The sequence below is a fragment of the Neopsephotus bourkii genome, unplaced genomic scaffold (genome assembly GCF_033783945.1).
Source record: "Neopsephotus bourkii isolate Nb327-2 ecotype Australia unplaced genomic scaffold, CSIRO-AGI_Nbou_v1 NB_1189, whole genome shotgun sequence".
NCBI classification, from domain to species: Eukaryota; Metazoa; Chordata; class Aves; order Psittaciformes; family Psittacidae; genus Neopsephotus; species Neopsephotus bourkii.
The window spans coordinates 3399598-3424915 of record NW_026901674.1 but is presented as its reverse complement, the minus strand read 5'-3'; the positions used below and the strand labels follow the sequence as shown (position 1 = coordinate 3424915).

At 41.1% G+C, this 25318-nt stretch overlaps 1 protein-coding gene across 1 annotated transcript in view; it reads left to right on the top strand.

Moving 5' to 3' along the window:
* The first annotated feature begins 1104 nt into the window (after positions 1-1104).
* Positions 1105-25318, top strand: part of INPP5F (inositol polyphosphate-5-phosphatase F) — a 44521-nt gene continuing 20307 nt past the window's right edge. The window contains exons 1-6 of the mRNA XM_061364203.1: positions 1105-1251; positions 15585-15665; positions 22822-22958; positions 23268-23396; positions 24122-24289; positions 24640-24696. Coding sequence (XP_061220187.1) covers positions 1155-1251; positions 15585-15665; positions 22822-22958; positions 23268-23396; positions 24122-24289; positions 24640-24696 — 669 coding nt within the window. The 5' untranslated portion in view covers positions 1105-1154. The remainder of the gene's footprint in view (positions 1252-15584; positions 15666-22821; positions 22959-23267; positions 23397-24121; positions 24290-24639; positions 24697-25318) is intronic.

Below are 25318 nucleotides of genomic sequence, written 5' to 3'. Positions count from 1 at the left end.
GGGGGATGCCGGCTTGGTTGTTATCACCTCGCCTGTAGCGGCCGGCTACGACCCCCTGCGGCTCTGCGGGTTGGGCTGCTGAAGGCTTCCAGGCCCTGCGGGGGTCCGGTACCACTGCACCCATCGAGAGAGGGCCAGAACGGCCGGGGCCAGCCGGGGCCACCGGGGAGCGGGACGGGGCAGCGCTCCTCCCTCAGACTCAGCCCCAGCCGCTGCCGGCACAGGGGTTATCACAGAATTATTTACGTTGGAAGGGCAGTTACGATCTCCACGTCCAACCATTCGCCAGCACTGCCAAGGCCACCACTGAAGCATATCGCTGAGGGCCTCATATACAGTTTGTGAACGGTTCCAGAGATGCCGACTCCACCACTGCCCTGGGCAGCCTGTTCCAATGTCTCACTACTCCTTCGGTGAAGAAATTTTTCCTAGTATCCAATCTAAACTTCCCCTGGTGCAGCTTGAGGCTGTTTCCTCCTGTCCCATCACTTGTTACTTGGAAGAAGAGACTGACCCCACCTCAGGACAATTTCCTTCCAGATAGCGAAAGGTCCCCCTGAACCTTCTCCACACTATACCCCACGCCCGTCCCTCAGCCATCCCCCATCACACTTGTGCTCCAGGCCCTGCACCAGCTCCGTTGCCCTTCCCTGGACCCGCTCCAGTACCAGTTAACCCCGCCGCAGCACCTCAGCCCTGCCCCTGCCCCTGCCCCTGCCCGCTCCTCACTGTGCGCGCAGTCCCGAGCCGCCTCTCTCCACGGGGCTGAACTGAGCAGAGCAGCCGGCTGAGGGGTGCGGGAGCTCCACCCCTCGCGCTCCTCAAGCCCCGCCCCTGTGCCGCGCGGAACCAATGAGAGCGCTGAGAGGCGCTGACGGACAGCGTCACGTGGGGAGAAGGAGGCGGGGCCGGAACCCGCGCTCGTACCCGCCCGCCCGCCCCGGGGAGCGAGCCTCGGCAGAAGCGGTGGCGGCGGCGGCTCTGGTACTCGGCGGGCTTCGTGCGGAGGCGCGCGTGCGCGCACCCGCTCTCGCCTCGGGAGCGCGCCCCGGCCCTCCACACCTCCTACCGGCCCCTCCGCTTTCCGCCCGGCGCACACGGGTGCGGAGCGGTGGGAGTGCCCCGCTCGCCCTCCTTCCCGGCTGTGTGCGAAGATGGAGCTGTTCCAAGCCAAGGACCACTACATCCTGCAGAGCGGGGAGCGGGCGCTGTGGTGCAGCCGGAGGGACGGCAGCCTGCAACTGAGAGCCGGTGAGACCCCGCCGCTGGCGCTGCTTCCTGTGTGGGGAAGGGCCGGGGTCCTCTCGCCCGGGGGGCGGTGGCTGAGAGCGGCCGGGGAGAGGGTCGCTGAGGGAGGGGCAGTGGCGGTGCCGAGCCCGGGTGAGGAGTGGCGGGGCTCTGTAGTGGTACCGCGGGTGGGTCCGGTGGGGCTCAGCCTCCCGCGGGCGCGGGAACCGCCTCTGCCCATCGCCCGCCCAGCGGAGGGTGAGCCCCGGTTGCTGCTGGCCTCGGAGCCGTGCCCGCGGGGCGGGAGGTCACGCGTGTCTTGGCCCTGCGTGGAATTCCAGTGAGGAACTGGGGTTTTATTGTACCGTGTGTTTGTTTCTGTGTAAAATCAAGTAGGGCTGCGTCTGCCACCACCCCCCGTGGGGAGCCTGGGTGGTTCATGATACTGGAAATGGATCTGGGCACCCTCAGGGGAGCATCACCAAACCAGAAGGGCCATCTTGTGCTGGTGTCAGCCTTACGTAAGGGATGCTGGCCACTGTTCCCGGCAAACGGTGATTGCGTCTTGGGGCAGTTGTGTCCCCGTGTCTCCTCTTTGAGGAGAGGTTGAGCAGGGCTCTACACTTTTAAATTGCTCTCAAATTTCATTAGTGTAAGTGGTGGTTACAGTGGGGTTAAGTGTATCTGTATCAGGCTGAAGAGAAGGAAGGGGGATCAAAAATTGTGGATTTGTGTTAAGAAAAATGTTTGCATAGGGTTGCTTTACAGAAATCTTGAAACAATGGTAATGGTAATACCCTGTCCTGGAGGTGTGTCAGTAAAAGTGTCTATAAAATGAAATACCATCCTTAGAATGATAGAATCCCAGAGTGGTTTGTGTTGGAAGGGAGCTTAAAGCTCATCCAGTTCCAACCCCTGCTATGGGCAGGGACACCTTCCACTGGAGCAGCTTGCTCCAAGCCCCTGTGTCCAACCTGGCCTTGAACACTGCCAGGGATGGGGCAGCCACAGCTTCTTTGGGCAACCTGTGCCAGTGAAATCAGCTTGCTTTGAGAAATAGCCTTAAATGTAGAGGACAACAGTGTACCTGCTTAGAACTTAAAAGTACTCTAAATAGCTGGATGTTTCACCAAATGAAAAGTCTTCTAAATTTGGGATCCATTTGTGCTGATAAAGCCAGTTCAGCATGCATATGACCAGGTTGGCTATCTGAGCAGAGCACGCTTCATGATCCCTGTCATAAAAGGCTGGAAAAACTTTATACATAAACATCAAATACCATTGTTATCTGTGTTTATCCAAAGAGCTGTTTTCCAGACTGGTCTGCCTTGTGTTATGGTTTTATACTTGGGTCATGTCTTGTCAGTGCAAGTGTTTTGCATCTCTTAGATAAAATTACAGTCTGCCTCAAGTGACTTATTCTTGTCCATCAGCTTCACTTACAGTTGAAAGTCCAGTAATACTTTGGCGTATACATCACCTTACAGAATACTTGATGTTAACCTAACAAACAATACTGCTAGTCAGAGAAATGTGTTTTTGTGTATGTGTGTGTGTGGAAGCCTTCAGGTTTAGGTTTGCAAGTTATAGCCATCTGCAAAAGCATAAAAGCTCTTGCTTGACCCAGACTAATGAAAGCACAAACTAGTGAACTGTAGTTATGGGGACTGGGGTTTGAAAGCTTTAATTTTAAAAGTATCAATTTTTTGATACTTTTATCAAAATAATGAAAAATCATGAACATTTATTTTTTATCAATTTTTAACATTTTATCAAAATCTCAAAACCAAAATCACTTGTTTTCATGCAGCCATTGCTGTGATTTTTTAAATACACTTTTGTTTTCTCAAAGTCCATGAACCTCATGGAGGCTTTGCCAGTGCCCAGCAATGCCTCTGTGCTGCTCAGCAGCGTTTTGTCCTTAGCTTTCCTTTAGGTTTTCAGCCAGTATACTTGTGATCCCTGACCTACAGATGAATGAAAGGTGACATGATATCAAAATATCTTAGTCTGCTTGAAACTCTTGACGTTAGTCATGCTTTCCTGTTTCAGTGTGTTTGTAGTCTTGTTTTTCCAACGCTGCCTGTGGATCATCTTAATGGAAGTGGGCTCTAGGGCTGTGAAATGAAATACCTTACAGTGTTGAAAGCAAGCCCAAGACAGAAATGGTTCTCTGACAAGAAGTCTTTCTTGGCTCGGTAGCTCTTGCATGTATGAAAACAAAGCTGGATATCCTCAAGTTTACAAGTTTATTACAGCTTAATTTCATTAATCAAGGCCACTGACCGGAAGTGAGTAACTGGATTATTGTGTGATGAGTCACTGCCGCATTAAAAATCCTAAAATCATAACTTGTGTTCATTGACATGTTTAATAGTCTGTCAAAAGGCTGTAATTTAACTGTGTCTTTGCTCGGCTTTGGAGGCCTTGGTTTTATTCGGTCCCGCAGAGGCTGCTCTGAATTAATCTTCATACATTCACAGATTGAAATAGATAACACTGGCAAACCTTGCAGAGTGCTGTTTTCTATGATAGGTCTGAATCTAAAGAGCTGATGCTAAGCCTTATAAAACTCTCCTCCCTGAACTGCAAAGGCATGTTCAGAAATGTGCTGATTTTTGAAAGCTGTATTTCTGACCTCTTTGAATCATGGAGAGAACAGCTTGAATTTAAAAAGGCAAAAAAACCCTTGGTAAATATTTGCTAAAAGCAAAATCTGAGGTTGGCCCTGGTTTGAAGGATTTCTGCCTATGTTTACAAGATGTTTCTGGTGTTTTTTTCCCCTCTGAAGTGAAAGCACTAATGAGTCACCTGCAGGAAATCTATGAATCACTTTGGCATCATAGATTTGGTGAGGAATTTAGCAGTCTACAGTGTACTTTCATCAGTGTTATGAAAAAACATGTGCTGTTCAACCATGCTTTAAACACCTTACATCAGCTCTTGATCGTGATTTCACTCTTGGTTTACTCTGTTTATGCTCTGTTTGACTGCTCCTGCCTGGTAGTTCTATGCAGTTTACAAACATTGTTTTATTGATGTTGTTGGTATAAATTATGTATTTATAGACACCTGTGTATACACATATAGAAAAGAGTGAAAGTCTTGAAGACACTGAATTCTTGCTGTTTCCTTAGCAGCAGGAAAAGGAATGGAACGATTTTATGGGGTAAACACTATTATAATCATGTTGGCCTTGATAATACCCTGGATAGTAATGCTACACTCTGTAAGTTTCGGAGTTGTTACTAAAACTATTACTAGTTCTTATGCTGCTTCCCACCACCTGGCAGGAAAAAGCCTCCAAGGTATTTTGCGTGATACATGGTTTGGAATTACCTTAACACAACTTCTGTGCACTTACGCTCAAAGACTCCATCACCTCTGCCTGCAAGAGTAAGGTGCTGTTAAGGTGTGTCCTACTTCTGGAGCTATAACTAGAAGCAAATGAGCATGTTTGTTCTAAATGCTTTAGGAAATTAGTGTTACAGCACTGACTTTCATCTGTTGTGAATCAGCAGCTGAAGCAATGCCTCTTCAATGTTTTGGTTTTAATGAGAGGCATGTTACCAAACCGCATGTCAGAGTATTGGAGGACAGGTTTCAGGTTAGGTGTCTTACTGTGATAGTGTGAAATCTCTGCATAACAAACCATAAGGCCATCTAGTGTGTTACGTGTGCTTGCCTTACTCCTCAGAGACGTTGCAGGAGTCATGTTGGAATTGCTTGTCAGAATTCCTGAGCTGCTGTTCGTGATTGTAGACTGGAGAAGAGGGGTACCTTTGTTTGAAGTTTGTACATGCACAGGTGAAGGCCTTGGTCTACTGAACAGTATAAGGAGTAATGCCACAGGTACCTGTAGGTGGATTGGTAGGTGTAAGCCTACAGAATTGTCCTGATGATGGCCTGAGTGTGAACTCATGCTACTCAATTAAGTATTTCATACAAAACTGACTTCCTGAATTTCTGTATTATGTCTTAGGAACCGTCTGTCTGTTCTGGAAAATGAATTCCAGAGGAGGCAGCTGTAGCTTTAGGAATAAATCCATATTCCAAGTTACTTGTTAAGGAATCTCAAGCTGTTTTTTGACACTTCTTTAGCTGCAGTGGTTACTGAACTGTTTCTCCCCCTTGCTGGCTCATTCTGTTCCTTCTTTTCTTTACCCTTTCTCAACTGTCAGCACAACGTATTTGTGGCGTATGTGACAAACCAGATGTTAGATCTGATCTGTATTAGCTGCAACCCAGCAAGAATGTATGCTTAAAAAAATCTTCAACACTTAGTTTCCTGTTGCTGCTTGCTCCTTCTTGCAGAAGAGAATAGAAAGGACTAGGGTAGAGGGGTGGGCTGCTGTGAGTCCTTCATCTGATTGAATATTACATACAGTAGTCCTTTTTTTTTCCTTGCTTCTGACTGTGAGGCAGGCATTTCAAATATATTTACCACAATTAAAATAAATCTGTAATTCAGGTGGATTTTTGTGGCTCATATTTTAGCAGAGGTTGGACTCGCCTTTGATCTCATGGCTTAATATGAGCTAAATGGTGAATAGGAAATTACAGACTACCTACAACTAAAATATTTAGAACAGAAGGCACTGACAAGTAGCAGCCCTTCAGTTAAGAAGGTCTGTATCAAAGGCTTGTGGTTTTTCTATCTGTGAACGCTGCGATTAGGTTCTTTCACAGTTTAGCAGTGTGGGTGATATTTCAGCTGTATGTGTAAGGAAACATTAAAACTTTAGGTGACTTACGTTTTGAACTGCAGTAAAAGGCGACTATTTATTTGATATGCCACTTATGTTCTTTCAAAACAACTGCTGTAGATTGGAATGTGTTTTATTTAATGGTGTTTAATTGATACTGTTCAGCATACAGGAGAGCTCTTACCTTGCTGAAGTTATGCCCCAGAAAGAATAGTTAATGCTGTAGCTTCTTAAGGGACTCTGCAATAGCTTCCACCAAATAGTTCCCTCGAACTATGAGTTTTCTCAACTGGTGGGTTAGACTTTTCTTTTAGAAGCAAATCCCTCAGTGCAATATCAAACAGGTCTCAAATATAGCTTAATTACATATTCAATTATATGTTTCAGAAACTCTTCCTGTTAGAGCTGTCTATTGAGACTTGAGGCCCAGAGTTTGGCAGACTCTACTTTTTTCTCTTCAAATGTCTAGAAGGTTTGAGACTATTGGCAAAACCTTTTTTTTGACATTGTTTAGAGGTTTCATGCTTAATGTTATAAAGAATAGGGATTTTTAATATACATGGAGGTTTTTAGAGAACAAGGTGCAAACTTGGTGCTAAAATTTGCTTCTCAAGTGTTAAACTTGCTATAAACTTGTGATTTAAAAAGTAGTTCTGTTCATTGAGTGTTCTGGATTTGTTATACTAATTGGATATGGATCGATATATATATTTATATATATTATATATATAATTGGATGTCCAATTTGGATATGATTATTCCAATTGAGAAACTTTCAAAACCAAATCTGTCTTGAAAGCCCCCCGTCCTGCTGTGGCAATTTAACTTCACCTGTATGATTTAACTCTTGACTTAAACAGCAAGAACAGCACTTTTCCCAGTTTATTTTCAGTTGTGATTGAGCCATATCACTCTTGCAGGAATCACTTGCAACAATTTTAACCAGGAAATAACATTTGTTGTAAGGTAGAATATGAAAACAGAGGCCACGGGGAAGTGGTGTGCTTATGGGTATGTGCAGGTTTTTCTTCTCCTTCCATCTGTTTAAACCTTTTGTGAGGTGCTTTTACTCCTGTCTGTGGAGCTAACGCTTCCAGCTGATGGTCATTGGATCTATCAGCTGATCATGTTCTAATTATATCCTTATTCGTTAAAATCATTTCACATGTCTTCATAGGAAACAAAGTCATAGGAGCTGAGTATCAAGGAGAGAAGAAATTGTTGGACAGGTTTCTAGGGGAGGAACTTGGAAACAATACAAACCCCTGTTCTTTTTGAAGGTCCTGCTTTAGCAAACAGGAGTATTAATACTCAATGATCGGTTGTGTATTCTTGTTCCAAACATATCTGATTTCTCCCCAGTGAGAACTGGGAGAGGATTTCTTTTCCTGAAAAGCTGAACCAAAATGAATGGGATTCCACTTGAACACTTAAATTTCTTCTTTAAAAGGAAAACCCCTACTTGAATAGAAGCCATGGAACCGTGTTTATTGTGTCTTTGGAAACCTGCAGACACGGTACTTTAACATACTTAGAGCTCAAAAACCTATGCTCTGTTTTGGGTAATGAAATAAGCCTTTATCACTAATAAATTACAAAGGATAGTAGGTAAGATCATATTGAGATGCTGAAGTCAGTTGCATAAAAGATGCCAGCATTGTGCAAAACAGAGTTCTGAGCCAAATTTAAACGTATATGGCCTTGCCTGAGAGCTGGTTGCAAAATGTACATGGCAGATGTGCTGCTCTATCATTAATTGTTAACTTTCAGTTTGTTTTTTCCTGTCTGTTTCTCAGTTTAGGAAAAACAGCAACACATGGCTGATGCTTAAATGTTTTTCCCTATCCTGACATGTTTATGATACATCGCTTGTTGTCATTTGATTAGATAGTCAATTTGTTCCCAGCAGTTAAAAAGAGGGAGGGAAGGAAGGAAGCAAGCATGTGGTGCTTGTGGCATGAAATAGTTTGTTCTCTGTTCCTGAAACACATATGCCAAGTTCTTGAGTGTAACTCCCTTATTCAGTGTATGAAATGGTTGTTCCCAAGCCATAATTCTTTATCTACTTTGAGTGGGATTGGTTGTGTAGTCAGGAAAGTTAATTATGGAGTGAGAAGGTAAGGTGACAGGGAAAACCTCACCTTACTTAGATTTGGCTTACCACAGCTTGTACCAGTATTGCTCTCATGGCTCTTAAGAAGTGTTAACATAAATCACTTCAGTGATAAGTAAAGGAGGTTATTTTTCATAGTCATGAAATCCTTCTGCTCAATTAGTGTTTATATTCAAACCTTTTGAGTATAGGTGAAACTGTTGAGCAAACGTTTTAGAACAGCATGTCTGCAGAAGGACTGAATGTAGTGTTTAAACTGTTGGTTTTAGAAGCAGGTAAACCTTCCTCTTGCCTTTGAGAGTTTCCTTCTTACAAAGTAAATAGGATTAAAATGCAGACAACCTGCTGCTTTCCTGGTTTGAAGGTATCCTTACCAACAAACAGCTTGAGCTTTGTTGGAATACCAGCTGAAGATAGGGATGGTGCTGGTCTGTAATAACATTATTAAGCTCTTGTTACTTTGGGAAAGATGAAAGATATTATTTCCTTTGTCAGAAATGATAGAGGTTATGTTTACTAGCAAAGTTCAGCAGTGGAGAAGAATAAAAGGAAATCCTACAGTAAAAAAAATGGCAAAACCCCTGAGCTTCAGTGGCTTAGTGCCTGTCTGCATTTAAAGAGAGTCACTGCTGAGCACTTACCTGAATGGGTTGAGGAGGTGATTCTAATTTCAAGTGGTTGAAACTCATCTTAACAGCTTGCTGCACAGTTTGGCACACCTTTTGCCTCCAAAGTGGGGTGCACACACTTACAAGAGTGCACAAGGCAACACATTGAGGTGTGGGAAGAAATATTTTGTAGCATTAATAACATAATTTTAAAGTAGTGTTATTTTATCTTTATTTCCTCCATTTAAACCTTGTATTTATGTGTATTTGTTGTAAATGCATTTAATATTAGTGCAGTAGAACTTGTATATCACTTAGCAACCTGGTCCTGTGGAGGGTGTCCCACGTGGCAGAGCGGTTGGAACTGGATGAGCTTTAAGGTCCCTTCCAACCCAAACCATTCTGTGATTTATATATAAATATATGTATATTTGGAATGCATGTTAAACTGATTTTTACTGATGTGGTGTGTGGTAAGAAAGTTTGGTGACCACTGACCTAGAGGGTCAAATCCCATTTGGAGAGATGTTTCACCTGGTAACAACTGCTGACAGTTTGCTACCACTTCTAGTACAGGAGTTGCCTGTGCAATTACTTGTAATACTGGAAGCTCTCCAGGCTCTCCAAGTGTTCAGAGCTCTCTGAACGTTTTCCGTATGTTTTTAAGTTTCCTGAGCAATGCCTGGTGACTCAGGGGATTTTATGACTGCAACAGAATACAAAGAAGTGTTCTTCATCAGAATGAATGGTAAGGATTCACTTTTGTTAGGGACTTTCTCTGGGACTTGCATCCTTGTGTTGTATACTCCCAGCTCCACTGCTTCAAATCTGTTGCTCTACAACTTGAATTGTATTTGAACTGTTCCTGTTCATTTAGTCTAACTTGGAGATACTGAAGCAAAGTGTCCAAAGAAACTAAACTGTCGTCATTTTCTTAGATACAAGTGGGTGGATGTGTACTTTGTAGTGTGCTGTGCTTCTGACGGGGGAGACAGGCACTCTGTGAGAAACCTGCATTGCATTGCCGTTTGGAAAAACATGCTTCTCGTTACTGGAGATTGGAGGATAAGCAGTCTTTCTAGCAAGGCTGTAGGGTATAGTAGCAATGAGGAGACTAACTGGGATGTTTTGAAATCCTCCTAGTGTAGCCTAGCTGGAGGCTGCTTAAAGCTGTGAGGATGCAGGCAGAATGGAGAGCAGTGTTGTTTATGTGTCTCTAGTTTCAGTATCTGAAGGGGAGCTATAGGGATGCTGGGGAGGGACTCTTCATTAGGGACTGTAGTTATAGGACAAGGGGTAATGGGTTAAAACTTAAACAGGGGAAGTTTAGATTGGATATAAGGAAGAAATTCCTTACTGTAAGGGTGGTGAGGCACTGGAATGGGTTGCCCAGGGAAGCTGTGAATGCTCCATCCCTGGCAGTGTTCAAGGCCAGGTTGGACGAAGCTGTGAGTGATATGGTTTAGTGTGAGGTGTCCCTGCCCATGGCAGGGGGGTTGGAACTAAATGATTTTAAGGTCCTTTCCAGCCCTAGCTATTCTATGATTCTGTGATTTCAATTCAAACTGATTGAGGGCTCTCAAGGCTGTAACAGAGTGCAAGCTGTATAAGTGACAAGGGTAATTCAAACAGGTGATTAGCTGAAGTGACAACTTGTTCAAAGTTTGGGGGAGAATATGCAAGCAAGTGAAGTTAACACTTCATGACAAGATCTTGTAATACTAAATGTCTTCATACTCCACCATCTTTCTGTGATTATAGTAGCTAATATAACCTTAGAAATCTGTGCTGAAAGGAAAACTCAATTAGCCAAGTTTCATTTGGATAAGTAGTACTTTATTTCCTACTAGAGAAAGAAGTTCAAGTTTATACGCTTAAGTCTTCCCAGTTAATAGATAATCTCTTAATCCTGGCTAATAATTCAGAACACAGTTCAAAGATGAACTGGAACTTGGAAGCAAGCTTTCTGTTGAAAGAGGTCATAGGGGTCAAATACTGCTAATAATAAGTTGTCTCTGATCTAAAGCAGACACAGTTATAGAAAAACCACTCCATCTAAAAATAGTATTGAAGTTGAGTCCCCCCCCCCCCCCGAAGTTAATGCTTCAGGTGTCGAAAGTTATGTTAGCAGAGCTGAAAGATTTACATCGGTTATTTACAGTGAGTTACTCAGATTTACTTTTTGTATATAAATGTCTCTTGCTTGTGTTGAATCTTGTGAGTTGTGAATTACTGCTCTGTCAAAGCCATGGAAGGAATTCCTGAGAGATAACGTGTCTGTGTTTATACACTCACATATAAACTGAGTTTGAAGCTCTGTGATGGTTTGTATGTTTTTGTACCAAGTGCACTGACAGGAAACACTTTCTAACCAAGGTGCATTCCTGAAAGCCAACAACATTTGAGGAAGGTAAGAAGAGTATGCTCCCTGAGCTATAGCAACATTGGAAGATAAATAGTTAAAGCTGTTTGACGAACTGAACCAGGCAGTGGTTCACTAGTAAGGGCTGGATTCAAGTGATTACAAATGAAACCTTTTATTCTTCCTGCCTTTTCCCCAGCAGCCTGCCTCCTTAAACCCGTCAGGCTTGCATAGGGTCATTCAGTGCAGAGCAGAAGCTTGTTTTCTTATCAGAATTTATGCCTGACCTAGGATCAGTTCTGCTGATGGCAGATTGGAGAAAGAACTCGAAAGTACTTTTGGCTTTTGACGCTCTTCCAACCTGCTTTTGAATCTGGTTTTTCAGGGTTACATTTGTGTAAACACGGAGATTTAAAGAAACCTGATTGGGCATTGCATGGCCCTGCATCACTGCTGGTAAGCTCTGAGGGGTGGTGGTGGAAGTAATCACATCAAAGTTGGTTTTGTTCTGAACTGATGACAGAAGTTCTATTGTGCTGCAGCCACAATGCTGATACAATCACTGTGACTGGTAAATGTATCTTCAGTGATCGTTAATCTCTAACAGGAATTGGCAGAAAGAGGCGATGCTTATTTCAATAGCTTGAATTTAGTTATTGGGATAAGGGAAAGGATGAACAATTTTGTATGCAGGATGGCAACTTGGTAAGAAAGTACATACCTCAGAGTATTAAGGGCATGTTTAAGACCTGTCAGACTCTGGCAGTCCTCTCAAATTAAAACATATTGAGGACACCAGTGAACTCCCCATGTCAAGGAAGATGCTCCATGAGGCTCAGCTCTCTGCTTGTAGTGACTCTTTCTGCTTTTGACTATTTTGACAGTGGTCATTATCACCAGCACAATGCTGCAAGACATCTGTTTCAGCAAGATTGTGTTGCAGTTTCAGGTTGAGAAGTCTTTATTCCTGGTTGGCTGAGTTTTGAGGGATCACTAGGTGACTAGTATGACATCTATAGGAAGGTAGGTTTGTGTGGGGAAGGAAGAATAACTGTATTGATAAGTTGTACTTAATATCTCAAAGCATTCAGTCTGTTTTGTGTGTAAAAGCCAGTGTTTCCTTTGATAGAACCTTGTGCTAGTTAATTCTTATTGATAAAAGCATTTATATGAGAAAAATCAAACTTGACAAGTGTTGTTTCAGCATTCAGTAGTCAGAAGTGTGGCCAGGTCTCCTATATATGCTATCCAAAAAATATTAACTGAGGATTTTCAGGTTTGTCTTGTATGGTTACTTTCCCCTTTGGCTTTAAAAAGATCTAAATACTTTTTGTAACATGTCTCACTGGCTACCAACTTATGCTGCCTCTTAAATTCTGTTATATTTTGCAAAGACTAATCTTCAGGCTTGCAGTTAGCTTATTTAGATTTTTGTATATTTAACATTGTGACTTAAGCAAAGATTAATTGGCTATAGTTTTCAAAGATACAGATGGTGGCTGAAGATGCTGCTGCCTGAATTGCTGCACAGACTAAATGACTGCAAGTGAACAGACTTGAACAACTTTACAGGGTTAGACAAGAGATGGAGACAGCTTCTTTGAAACCAAGTAACTAAGGCCGTGCTCAACACAAAAGCCCATCTTTGAAGGTGGATGCGTGAATGATGGTTAAACCTTTTAACTTGGTTCACCCATCTCCATTTCCAGAGTATACTCTTGAAGAGCAAGAGGTTCATCAGTATGTACTGTAGTGATGTATATTCAGCACGGCTGGGGGTTGTCTCTGAGTTGAGATAAGGCTTTCACACAGGAAACAAAGCTGTAACCAGTAACCAAGTTTTAGTCAGAAGGTCAGAACCAGATGTGTTATATTTAGTTAAAACAACTTGCTTGCCTCAGTGTTGTCACAGGACAGAAAGTATGATGCTGTCACCAAAGAAATCCAGTGCTGCCCAGCTGGTGGATCTATAGCTGCTGTCTTTAAACTCTCCAAGTGCAAAGTGCATTTAACTCCAAATGCATTTTTTTCCCAAAGCTCACTTGTACTTTAAGTGAACACAGGAATCAAAGTTTAGAGCCAGTTCTCATTGTGCCTTTTTACTACTAGGGAGATGTATTCCTATGGATGTTCTGTATGCTTATGTCTAGGGCTACATCTGTCAGAGTAACACACAAAACTGATAGAACACCTATGTAAGACCCACTTGCTCTACAGTCCCTGATACCAGTTTCCTTGTGTCCTTTTGCAGGCAGGTTGAAACGATCATTTCCTCATACCTATAATTAAAACAAAGTCTTGTTTTCTCATTTAATATCACTTGTAAGCTCCTAGAAGAAAGCTTCACTTACTATGCAGAGATTTCCTGTTAATATCTCTTATCATGGCAGGAAATCAGTGGTTTAAAAATACTTCAATGGTATTCTAGATTGCTGGGTTTGTAGCAGCAGTGGTGAACCTTCAGGGGTTTGGTTCTTTAAATTCCTCCTGTGCTTAGCTTTTTTTGGTTGCTTGATGTATCTAGCTGGTTTCTAGCTCTCGCAATGGAATATGAATGTAGAAATCAATTGCAAAGACGGCAAAAAGCAGATGAAGTCTGAGACAGTACAGCTTTAGAACCAGGGAGGAACACAAGATTCTGGGATTGTGTGGATGAACTGGGAAAGAAGGTGGTAGATTTGACTGAGGAAGCTGCTTTTGTCCCTCTTCCCTGTAAGTTTGATAGTGCAGATTTCCCATTCAGCATCTTATCCAGACTGAAACTCTGAGCTCAGGCTGTCCTAAACTTGTTTTATATGAGCACAAGTCTCTGTCATACTGATACAAAATGAGTTTGGGTACTTCAGCAAGGTTTAAGGGTAGGTTGAATTGTTCCCACTCTCATAGACACTTTTTTCTTGGTGCTCATCTGTCTGTGTTAGTCTCCTTATGAACTTCATTTCGTTATGGCATGATTCATACTGGGCTCGGCTCTTTACAGACCAAGTAACTGTCTGTAGCATTCTTACAGTGAAATGAGAAGAACCAGGAGTTTCTTTGCAGATACAGCCCATTAAATGGTACAGCATGATTACACACATGAATTGTATCTCTGTACTGCCTCCTGAAAACATTGCTTTGAATTTTGCTCCCATGTGCTCTTAGTTCTTTCTTGTCTATATACAAACACGTGGTATATCCCATTTAAAGCAGCTCAGTTTAGATCTACCTTGACTTCAGCCATTTCTACTGTATCTTATCTAATTGCTTGTATTTAGTGGTGAAATTAACTGAGTCTGGTTTAAATGTGTAATGCTGAAAGCTAGGAGTAAATGTATGTTCTGGGAATAGCAAAGTCTGAATTACAAAAGTTTCAAGGAGGATACAGTGCTTGAGAACAAGTACATAAAAATTATCAGACTATCAGTTGTCACTTGTGGATCTTGGACTTCCAAGAGGAAGCTGAGGCCTTGTAAATAGTGTGTGCAGGTGATGATTTGTACCCTTCTGTGTCTGAGAATGTCATATGAGTTTGTTCTTTTGAACATTCATCTACTTACACTGGGAGCTAAGATATTTAATTTGCCTGCATGTAAAACTGGAGAAACAATTCCGCCTAGGAACAGGTAGTTTTGGTAGATAACTTGTCCTTCTTGGTGTAGAAAACCCCTCTCTTCTTTGCCTTTGTAACTTTGTTCTCTCCTATGCAGATGTTAATTGTTTCTGAGGACTTGTTTTCACTTTAAGGATTTGCTATACAAAATTTGTTCTTTTGCAGTCTTCAACAGGTACTGCTGTACTGTTAGAAACTCAGCAAGCTGAGTATCAACAGTGTGTGTCTGTGAGACCACAGGAGACTTACTCTTCATGTTTATACTACGTTACTGACTTGAATCAAATGATGGCTTGAGTGCATCTGAAGAGGAGTAGGCTTCACAAATCAGACAGTTGATAGTGTTGCCTTCCTGCTTTCTCTTCTCTTTCTTATGAGGTTCACTGGAAATTCTTAACACTAGGAGAACTAGAAACCTAAACCTCAACTTTGTATACTTTGGTATTCCATGTAGTTGTTGAGAGTGTTTTAACAGAAGAGGAAGTGTGTGTGTGTACGCATGTATATAGAAAGACGATGTGAAACTAATAGTAATGGGATAGGTATGTGAGAGAGCTGGGGCTGAAGGTTAACAGCTGCTAGGTTTTTGAAGCTACATTACCACCTTAATGACCTGTATTCAATTTCACTATAGCCATGTAAAATTTCAGTTAAGCTACAAATTCTAATGGTTGTTAGAAGAATTGAGCCTCCTTTGAATTGGATTCCTGTAGCCAGTATAATCACACATATTTTTGCTGAAATATCCGGGGCAGGGCTTTAAATTAGTACTTAGTACGTATTAAATTAGTTAGGAAGTTAGTCATTTGGTCATAGTTACTTGTTAATAAGCTACAGTTGAACAGCAGATGCATCTTATTGCAAGAATACTGATGTTTTTCTACCCTCTAAGGTAGGTAGAGAGAATGCCCATCACTGGGTTATCTGTCCTGTTGAGTTTACTTTAAAAAACCAGGTGCTTTGTTCTTTTTTGCAGCCACTGATCTCCTTCTGGCTTGGAATCCCATTTGCCTGGGCTTGGTAGAGGGAGTCATTGGTAAAGTTCAGCTCCATACAGGTAGGTGGTTCATGCTGGGTTTTTGTTGCGTATTTTCCTTACAGTGCTAATATACTTTGTTTTGAGGTCAGTGATACTACAAACAACACTGTGTAGTTCAAATGCAATTACACAGTGGTCTTTGCAATGGAGGAGTATTCCCCAACCATATCAAAGTGAATATATAATAGCTGCAGATGCAAATCCCCTCTACTTTCCAGTGTGTGTATTTTGGTTTGTCACTGCCTTGTAAAAACGGGAGAGCTGCATCCGTAAAGTAGAAATTTGTGTTTGAGGCATGTGAGAGGTGTAAAACTCTTGCACCTTTTTGAATCATCCTTTCAAGTGGATTTTGTTGTTCTGCTGTGGTACAGTGCAAAAACTAATGATGGAAGTTTTCACAGAGCTATAAATCGTGAATTCTCAATGCTGTATGGAAACCGCAAGAACAATTACTACCTTGGTAGGTGACTATTTGAAAGCAAAAGGAACACTTAAATTTATTTGTAGTTAGATGTAGGACATAGCTATGAAGTGAAAGAGAAGTAGGATGTATTGTGATTTAATGTTAACTGATCCAAGTCACTTCTTCCTGTGAAATAAGGTCACTGCTCCTTTAGCTTTAGTCAACTGCAAAGTCCTGTAGCCATAGCAAATATTTATTTTGATATATGCCAACTTTGTCTAGAAAGATTCTTTTGCCAGCAGAGCTCTGGATATCTGTTTCCTGACAGGTAGGAAAGTCGGCCATAAACTCTGCTTGACTTACTGTGTGCTTGTTCTTTTTGTGAATGCTCAGACCCTGCATTTAAAGTAGTGCCTGGCAATATGATCAATACAGGTAAAGTTTCAAGTGTGTTCCAGGCTCGCAGGATGGATTAAGTGCTGAAATGGATCAGATGTTTCATCTGTCGAATAGAAACAGATTAGTCAAGATGGCAGTGGCATATTAGCATTAGGGGAAGAAAGAAAACAGGGACTGGTGCACCACTGCATGAGCTTGTGACAGATCTGGTTCTGGGAAATGCTTGGCTGCATAGTTACTGTCTCGTTTCTGAGAGTATTAGTTGAGAACCCATCTCTCCATAAAGTTTAGAATCATGTCCTCTTTCAGCTGTATCACTTCATCTTCTTTGAATTTCACCAGATAATTTTGTCTGTGCTCATTCTGCAGACCTATTCAGCCATCCTTTTTCAGATCTGATGATATGAAGGGGCTCAGACCCTGCCATTTCACTTTCTCTTCTCCCCATCCAGGTTATCTGTACTGTTCAGCATGTGCTGTTCGTGATGAATGATGGCTAAACTCCAGCAATGACTTGTTTCTGCTGTGGAAAAATACTCAATGATTGTTTTTAGCATGGTTTTTAGCCTTTTTTCAAAAACCCAAGCACTTGGGTACACAGTGGCCTTCCCCCGCTTCTCCCTAGGGAGTCCAGTATAAAAGCCTTTGAAGAGAAAGACCTTATCAAATCCTTTCTGGAAGGTCGAGTATGTTATGGCAACCAAATATCCTTGCATGTGTGCTTACTGTGAGACACTTCCTCTACTTATGAAAGCTGAGTTAAAACTTCCTGCAGTCTGTGATACTTCAACAGGTGCCCACTTGCTATTGTAAATAAGGTAAATTAAGATCATCAGGTAATAAACCTGGTCGTCTTTCCACATGTCCTATAGAGCTGCTGAATCAATGTTGCTCATCATTTGGTTGTTGCTTAGGCCGGTGGAAGCATTTTGCTTCCTCTCTGCTTTGTTCAGGTTACATGGTCACAAACTGTTCATAGACTATCCTTGTTGTAGATGCTCTGATATTTAGGGGTGCAACTCTCCTATGAACAGACATTTATTTTCTACCATGAAATGTCTGAAGGAACAGTCTCCAGCTATTTATCCTTACTCTTCTTCTGAGAAGTACTGCTCCCTCAAGTTTGCTAACACTTGATGTATGCCTTCCAATGGGCTGAAGTCAAAACAAGAGGGCTGAGTTGTTTGTCAGAAGTCTCTTGGAACCTGTTATTTCTGATGAACTCTCCCTTGATCAGATTCAAGTGTAGCTTCATGTAATCCTCTAGCTGAATCATCTAGCACACTGTAACAGTAACCTGTCTTCATTACTTATTCTTCTATCAATCTTTGTCCCCTGGAAACTTTATCAGCAGAAGTTGCATAAATATTTAACATTGCTGGACCATTATCTCTGGACCTGGTAAGAGAACTGTGCTGCAGAAGCTGGGCAAAATGCTTTTTTTCCCCTCAGAGATGATCTAAGACAGAACTGTTGCTCTGATTATTTTCTTTCCTGCCCCCAGATTGTAAGGATCAGAAAACTTAAGCTCTTTTGACTAACGAGAGTCCTGTATGGGCTTGCCCTGCTCAGAAACTTGTTATTAGCTATTGCTGGAAAGAAGTACTGATGTCTTAAAATGCTTAGCACACACTGACTAATGTTAGAAACTTTCAATACCTTTTTAAGCACTGAAGTTTCTACCAGTACACTATAAATCTGTCACTAAGCCTATGTATGTTTTAATGTCTTGGGCATAGATAGATCCTTTTATGTTCTTGAAAGATTTGCTTAATGCAACAATGCTGGAGTAGCCTTAAAATGACCTTGAAATGTCCCATAGTCTGGCTTGGGCTCTCCTTAATTTTGCATTGAATTACCCTTGCCAAAATGCTGTAACTAGGGATGGGATTTAATTTACTTTTAATCTTGCTGGTTGCATTGCTGGCCTAGTACAGCAGAATGGGTAGGAAAGCTTCTGTGGCAGAGAAGCAGTCTCATAGAAACCAGCCAGACAATGTTACATGGCTTATTTTTGAATTCTTTAAAGAGGTTTTGCCTTGAAAAGGTCAGTTGTACATCTGGACATAACTGTACACCCACACTGGAGGTGACAATCTACTTCATGTATCAGCTGGCTCTTCCTCAATACTGAATTTTCTTAAACATTAAGATGCTTTTGGGGGAAAAGGAGGGGAAGCTAAATAACAAAACTTTAACTGAGTATCACAATGCACGTATATGGTTTTTTTTTCTGGCTCATCCCAAGATGACTTGTAAGAAAACGTGGGATAAAAAAAGGGAATAGAAAGAAAAGGATTTTAGGATGTGTTGTGGACATATGTTACTGAAACAGAACATTGCACATATTCTTGTTACAGATGCACAGTCAAGATTGCCTCTGCGTGACCTTCCCATACAGAGGCAAACACATAAACTGTGTCTCCTTTACAGGATATTAATATTGTTTTATGTTTTAGTTAATATGAATGCATACAAATACAAATGTAGCCACTCACGTTCTTTTCATCAAAATCCCAATACAGAACTAAAAAGGTGGTTTTATTATTTTTTTATTAGAATGAGAAGTAAATACTTTAATCCACTAAAATAGTTAATGGTAGGCTGAAGTCGAATCACTTTTGATCAGAGACTACTTAGTAAGTTGACCAAACACTGTAGTGCTAGCATATGCCCACAGTTAATACTGTAGGTATAACTATAACCAAAGCTGGATTTCTTAACCAGTTCCAGCAACTTCCCATTAACTCATTCATTGCCACCACATGTTTGTCTTTCTTGATCAAAGCACCTCTCCTGTGCAATTTAATTTCTGTACTTGTGTCAATTTGGTGGGCTCTTCCAGTGCTGGCTAGGTAAGACCCAGATGAAATGCTGCTGGCAAGGTTCTATAGACTCAGAAAAGAGAAGGGAAGTGGAATTCTTCCTTCCCTATCCCTAGGAAAGGAAAGCTTTTTTTTGTTAGCGTGCCTCTAATTCTTGATAGGAACAAAGGGGGGGTGGTGGTGGTTCAGCATCTGACATAACAACCTTCAGTGAGATGTAACTGCTCCGTTTCAAACTTCATCCAGTCAATAACTTAAAACATGCTTTTTGCATGCAGCTGATTTCTAAGTTATTCAAGTAACAAAAAGTAAGAAAACGTAACATGAAATTTCTTGGCTAAACTCACAATACTTGCAAAAAGCAGCATTTATAATCAACTTCAGCACAGTTTAAGAAAAGCTACTGCCATAGCATTTGGAGAAGCTAAATAATAGTTTAGGAAGTGTTAGAGCAAAGCAGCAGTGGTGTGCTGACGGTGTTGAAGCAGAAGAGGAGTTAGGTTTCTGTTCTAGTGAGGAATGGGAGGGAATAGCTTACTTTAGATGCAGTACTTGAAATCATTCATTGTCATCTGTTCTGCCATAGTTTGTAAAACACTAAAAAAGAGCATCAGGTGTTAAGAGATGATTTAAAGTGTGCCCTTTTCTGGAATGACGTAACTGTAGTGTGCTGTGCACCCCATACGTCCCACACTGAGTAGACAGTAATTAATTTTTTTTTTTTGTTTTAAAGCTATTCTATGGAATTAATGTGTTTTTTTTAACTGCAGAAGCACACACTCTGTTTAGGGGTTCAGTTATTTAGATAGTGCTGGCAATTTTAATGTGCTGCTTCTATGACTATTGTTGAAGCTTTCACTTTAGGGCATACTTTATCTGCATAATTACTTCCTGACTGTTCTCTTTTGATCCGCAGGGGAATTCCTGTTTTCTTTCAGTGTTCTGTGGCTCTGGCTATAATACAAATAAAGTTTAGAAGTGTACACCAAGATGACTTTGAGTTCACTTTTAAAAAGGATAAAAGGCTACAGAGCTCACTTGGCTGTATTAAGCTCTTTTGTTCTTATTTACTGCTACCAGGGTTTGTTAATATGAGGGAAACTGAAGAGTACCCAGAGGCTTTTTCTTTGCCAGTTTTCACTGAAGTGAATTTGCTTAAAATGTCTTCACATTATGCGTTTGTTTTCCAGTGGAATCATATTGATTATTTAACTGAAGCTCTGGACGGTATCCTTTCTCAACAGAGGATCTGTTTAGTTTGTTGACATACATTGGTGATCTCCTCGTAGGAGTAAGTAGCATAGCTAACCTTCTGTAGGTGGGAACAGATGAGATGGTAGGACTAGGAATAGCTGTCTGAATGCCCTGTTGTACTACCCTTCTGTTAAGCTTGGATTGCCGTGGGTTTCCAGAGACTGTATTGATTTTGCCTATGGAAAGCAATATGGTAGACCTTCATTTTCAGTGAAGCAGTAGTCATCTTCATCTGTTGCTGGTTGCTTTGGTAGCTTTTCAATTTCCTCTTTTTAAAAGGTTTTTCTTACCTGTTCATTGCTTTTCTCACTGTTGCATAGAATCTGCCCTGTTTTCCTCAGCTTCCCTTTTCTTGTTTCCCCCTAGTTGCTAGCTGGAATGGTGGAGGCAAAGGTTTGTCAGATCCTGTTGCTTGTACCTCTATATAAAAGCTGTTCCAGCATCTGCTGTCAGTGAGGAAACCTGTCTTGCTGACATTTGCTGTCAGTCTCTTGCCCTTATTTGTTATTCTTTGACCAGTGTTTAGGAGACTAGGCTCGTGTCACAGCTTTGAGTAACCTGGTCCAACCTGAGAGCTGACCCTGATTGAGCAAGATGACATCCTGAGATCCCTTCTGACCCGACTTATCTCTGTGATCCTAAAGACCCTGATGCTGTGTTCAGGAAGCAGTGCAGGACTCCCTACAGAAGATCACATATGTTAAATATGATGTCCTCATTACCTTTCCCCTTCTCCCATTATGGGGGGCAGGCTCTGCTTCTCACAGTGCATTTGTAGTCATGAGGATCTGTAATTTTTAAAGGCTTCTTAGTACCCAATATAAGCACATCCTTTTTCTAAAAATAGTAATATAGAATCAAAGAAAGGAGTGGAATGTCATAATGCACTGTAGCCTGTTTACAATGATTATTTGTTTCCTTCAGGTAGAAGAAACTGCTGCTTATATATATCTTGTCAAATTTGGGTTGACGTGTTCAAGGTTATTTAACTGTAGTTATTCGGAAGATGTTCACAACTTTGATAGAGTTTTAATTATCTTTTGAGACTACATTGGAAATTCTGGGAAAGAGAACAATTCCGGGTGTGCTGGGGCTTCGAACAAGTTATCCTGACTTTTCCTTAAGCACTCAGAAGACAAAGTATTGGTTAGAATTTACCGAACAAGGAAAACAGATGTGTTTGCTATAAAGCCTCTAAATAGGCTTTTCAAAGGCTGTATGTTATATTCAAAGGCATAATACATGATACAATCTACTGTCCTTAAGTGTGGAAGCATATTTAAGTCTGTTATAGTGCGTAATGCCGGTATATGACCTCTTCAGTTAAATTCGATTGCTTCTGAGCTGGGAGAAGTAGTGTATGTGTGTGTCCCTAAGATGTTCTGTGCCTTTTACATCTGTCTCACCAGGACTTTCACTTTTGACTCATAAAAGCCCAGCATGCCACTGATCTAACCAAGGGATTAAAATCTAGGAAGCTCATGTCCAGACACTGTTCATCAATGAGTGGGAATGTCAGTTGTTCTGTTCCTGTCTGTTTAAAGTGTCAAAGCTAGATTCGCAGATGTTTTAGATTGCACGTGTACATGCTAATACCTGTTAGCAATATCTTCATTAATCATAGAATGGTCAGGGTTGGAAAAGGCCTTAAGATCATATACAGGCTTTTGAAGCCTGCTATGACAGATTTAAATATGCATTCACACTTATGCCAGTAGATTGTGCCTTGTTTTATGCCTTTGAAAAGCCTACCACTTAGATGTGTATACTTCAGGAATGATGTTGTGAAGCTTTAAACATACACGAGCTGCTTTGTTGTATAGTCCATGTTTGCTCACCATATTTTTTAAGTCATGAATCTTGTAATCAGATGTTACCTGTGTCTGTCTTGTTTGCTGTTTTATACACAACAGAAGGTACAAAGGGGAAGTCTTAGCTGTTGAGTTCTAGCTATTCTTGTCAAACTGTACCGCCATTAGTGACATTGGTGGGAGTATGCATCATCCTAGAGATTGCCTAACTGCTACAGATGAAACAGTGCTAACTTTACCTGCAACAAATAAGTCTATGAAATAGTTTATCTCCTTGTTACATCAAAGACTGAATAAGTATTTTTAGTGTATTTTTATTACAGTGCATAACAACACAGCAATAGTCAGTCGTCATTCACTGAAGTTTTCTAGTTAAATGGTTCCTGGCAAGGGTTTTACACTGGGGAGAAGCTTCTGCCAGATTAATCAATGTAAATGCCTGACAAGACAAATCAAAGCATTTGCTAATCTTTTATTCCCAGATTTACCCTGGTGGCTACTTTTAATTCGTCAGAAAGCATTGATTGGGAAACTTCCAGGAGACCATGAGGTCTGCAAAATAACAAAGATTGCAGTGATTCCACTTTCTGAAACAGAGCCTCAGGATCTGGAATTAGAGGTATGACTGTCTTCTATGAACTCTGTCTCCTCCCCTTCTGCTTCAGTGAAATTTGAATGTGAGACATAATAGTTAAACAAATTCATCTTATCTCATGATATACACAGACATATTAAATACTCTGTGCTTTTTAAATACCATGTTATTTATTACACTGGAGATGAAAATCTGAATGTCCCCCCTGTATTTCTGAGTGTCTGCCCTAGGATTGTGGATGTTCCAGTCTCATTTTATGGACTTTAAAGACAATTTCCTTGAACTTTTTAAAGTGCATGTAAGTACTGGCTTTAATTCAGTATCATTATTTAGCTTTGTAAAAAGCACCATTTTGGGATAAACAAGCCGGAGAAGATTACGCAGTCCCCAGATGACACAAAGTTTCTGCTGAAGACTCTTACTCAAATTAAATCAAATGTGTCTGCTCCAAACAAAAAGAAGGTAAAGCTTCCTACTGTTTCCTTGTTTCTTTCCCAAATGTTTAGTTGATAATTCAAAGGTTGTGGTGGATGATCAAATGGAGCACTAAGACCTAAGAAGAGAAGTAGTGCAAAACTGCAGGATGTGCAGCTGCTCTGTCTTGAAGTTCTGTGTAATTTTTGATACTTTAACTGTGGCTCTTTATGATCTTTCATTTTGTAATTATAGAATTTGGGTAGAATTACTCATAAAGTGCATTTTTTTAGGCACTTTTAAATTTTACCGGGATTAGGCTCTAGTGGGATTCCAGTCCAATAAAAATCACTCTGCATAAGCATCTCGTATAATGTAGAATTAGAGACAAAATTCGGTGCACAGCTCCTCAGAGAACGCCATTCAGTCTTACCAAAAAGCTTTTACCACAATAATGGTTTGGATTAGAAAGTCCAAATATTCATTAAAATTAGAACAAGTAAATGCAATATTTCTTAAACTCTTGAGATTGAAACCTGCTACTTGAATGTAAGCTCCAGAAGTCTGAGTGCTTTGAATGCCTTAACTGCTAAAAGTAACAGCGTGATATTTCTGAGGATGCCATTCCTTGTGTTTCTCTCTGCTGGGAATTTTAAGATCCTGCTCCTCAGTGGGAAAATGCTTGACCTACAAGGCTAGAAGTGGCATTTAGTAATATGGCTGGAGTCTTTTTCAAAGCAAAAGATAAAAGAAAGCCATTGCTTTTCTTTCAGATTAAAGAAAGCAAAGAGAAAGAAAAGCTGGAGAAGAGATTATTAGAGGAATTGTTCAAAATGTTCATGGATTCAGACTCTTTTTACTACAGCCTCACCTATGACCTAACAAATTCTGTGCAGAGGCAGAGTACGTGTGAGAAAATCAACTTACCACTGTGGCAAAAAGTAAGTTATGGTTTGGGTTTGGTGTGTGAGTGCCTTCTTGTTTTGCTTATTCCCCTTCTTTTGGGATTTATGGTGTTCAATAATGTATGTGGTCCAAACTTGACTGGTCACATTCTCTGCAGATATAGTTTACTGCAACTGAAGATCTTGCCCTGTATGAACCCACTTCTGTGCAAGGAAATGAAACAAAACCCTCCAGCAGCATGTCTTGAACTGAGCTGTTATGTTCAAATGTAGTGAACACTAGACTTGTGTGTACAGTTGTAGTGAATAACACTGGTGTCTTTACCAAAGATATTGCCAGACTTTACTGAAATTATTGCAAAATCTGCCGTTTTTGTTTGAAACAGGTTGATGACAGATTCTTTTGGAACAAGCACATGATTGAAGATCTCATCACCATTGATGTGAGTCTTATTCCGAACAATAGCATGTGTATGATGAGAACCTTTACTTTTAGTTGAAATGTTTACTTAAGGCTTCTCAGAAGTTTACTTACAAACCTGCTTGGCAGATGGGTCAGGATCAGGGCTGTGCCTTATGCAGCTGAGTAGCTGGCATTACTTTCTTCCCCCAGCCAGCCTTCCAGCAGCCTTTTGGTTGCTAATGAATGAACATTAGCTGAATTAAACATTTTAGTACTATAAAGCAATGCAGGTGTTGGCAGTCCTGGGGTAATGGTTGGATTTGATGATCTTAAAGGTCTTTTCCAGCCTGTTTTATTCTAAGATTCTATGTGGGGTACGACTGTGCTGATTTCTGAATCCTTAAGATGTATTCTTTTGTGAAATGGATTATCCCTGGGCAAAGCTGAACTTGGTAAGGAGGAGCCAGAAAAGAAACTCTAAATTCTGGCTTTCTTGAGCTAAGATTTTTGTCTTCCTAAGTGGAGACTACTTTTTTCCCTCCTTGACCAGGGCAGCTGATTGATGTAACAGTAGCATGGAACAAGTTGTTCTGAGCAGTTATTCAGAGTAGGTAAAGCATTTTTCTGGTTAATGAGCACATGAAGAAACAGAACAACCACTC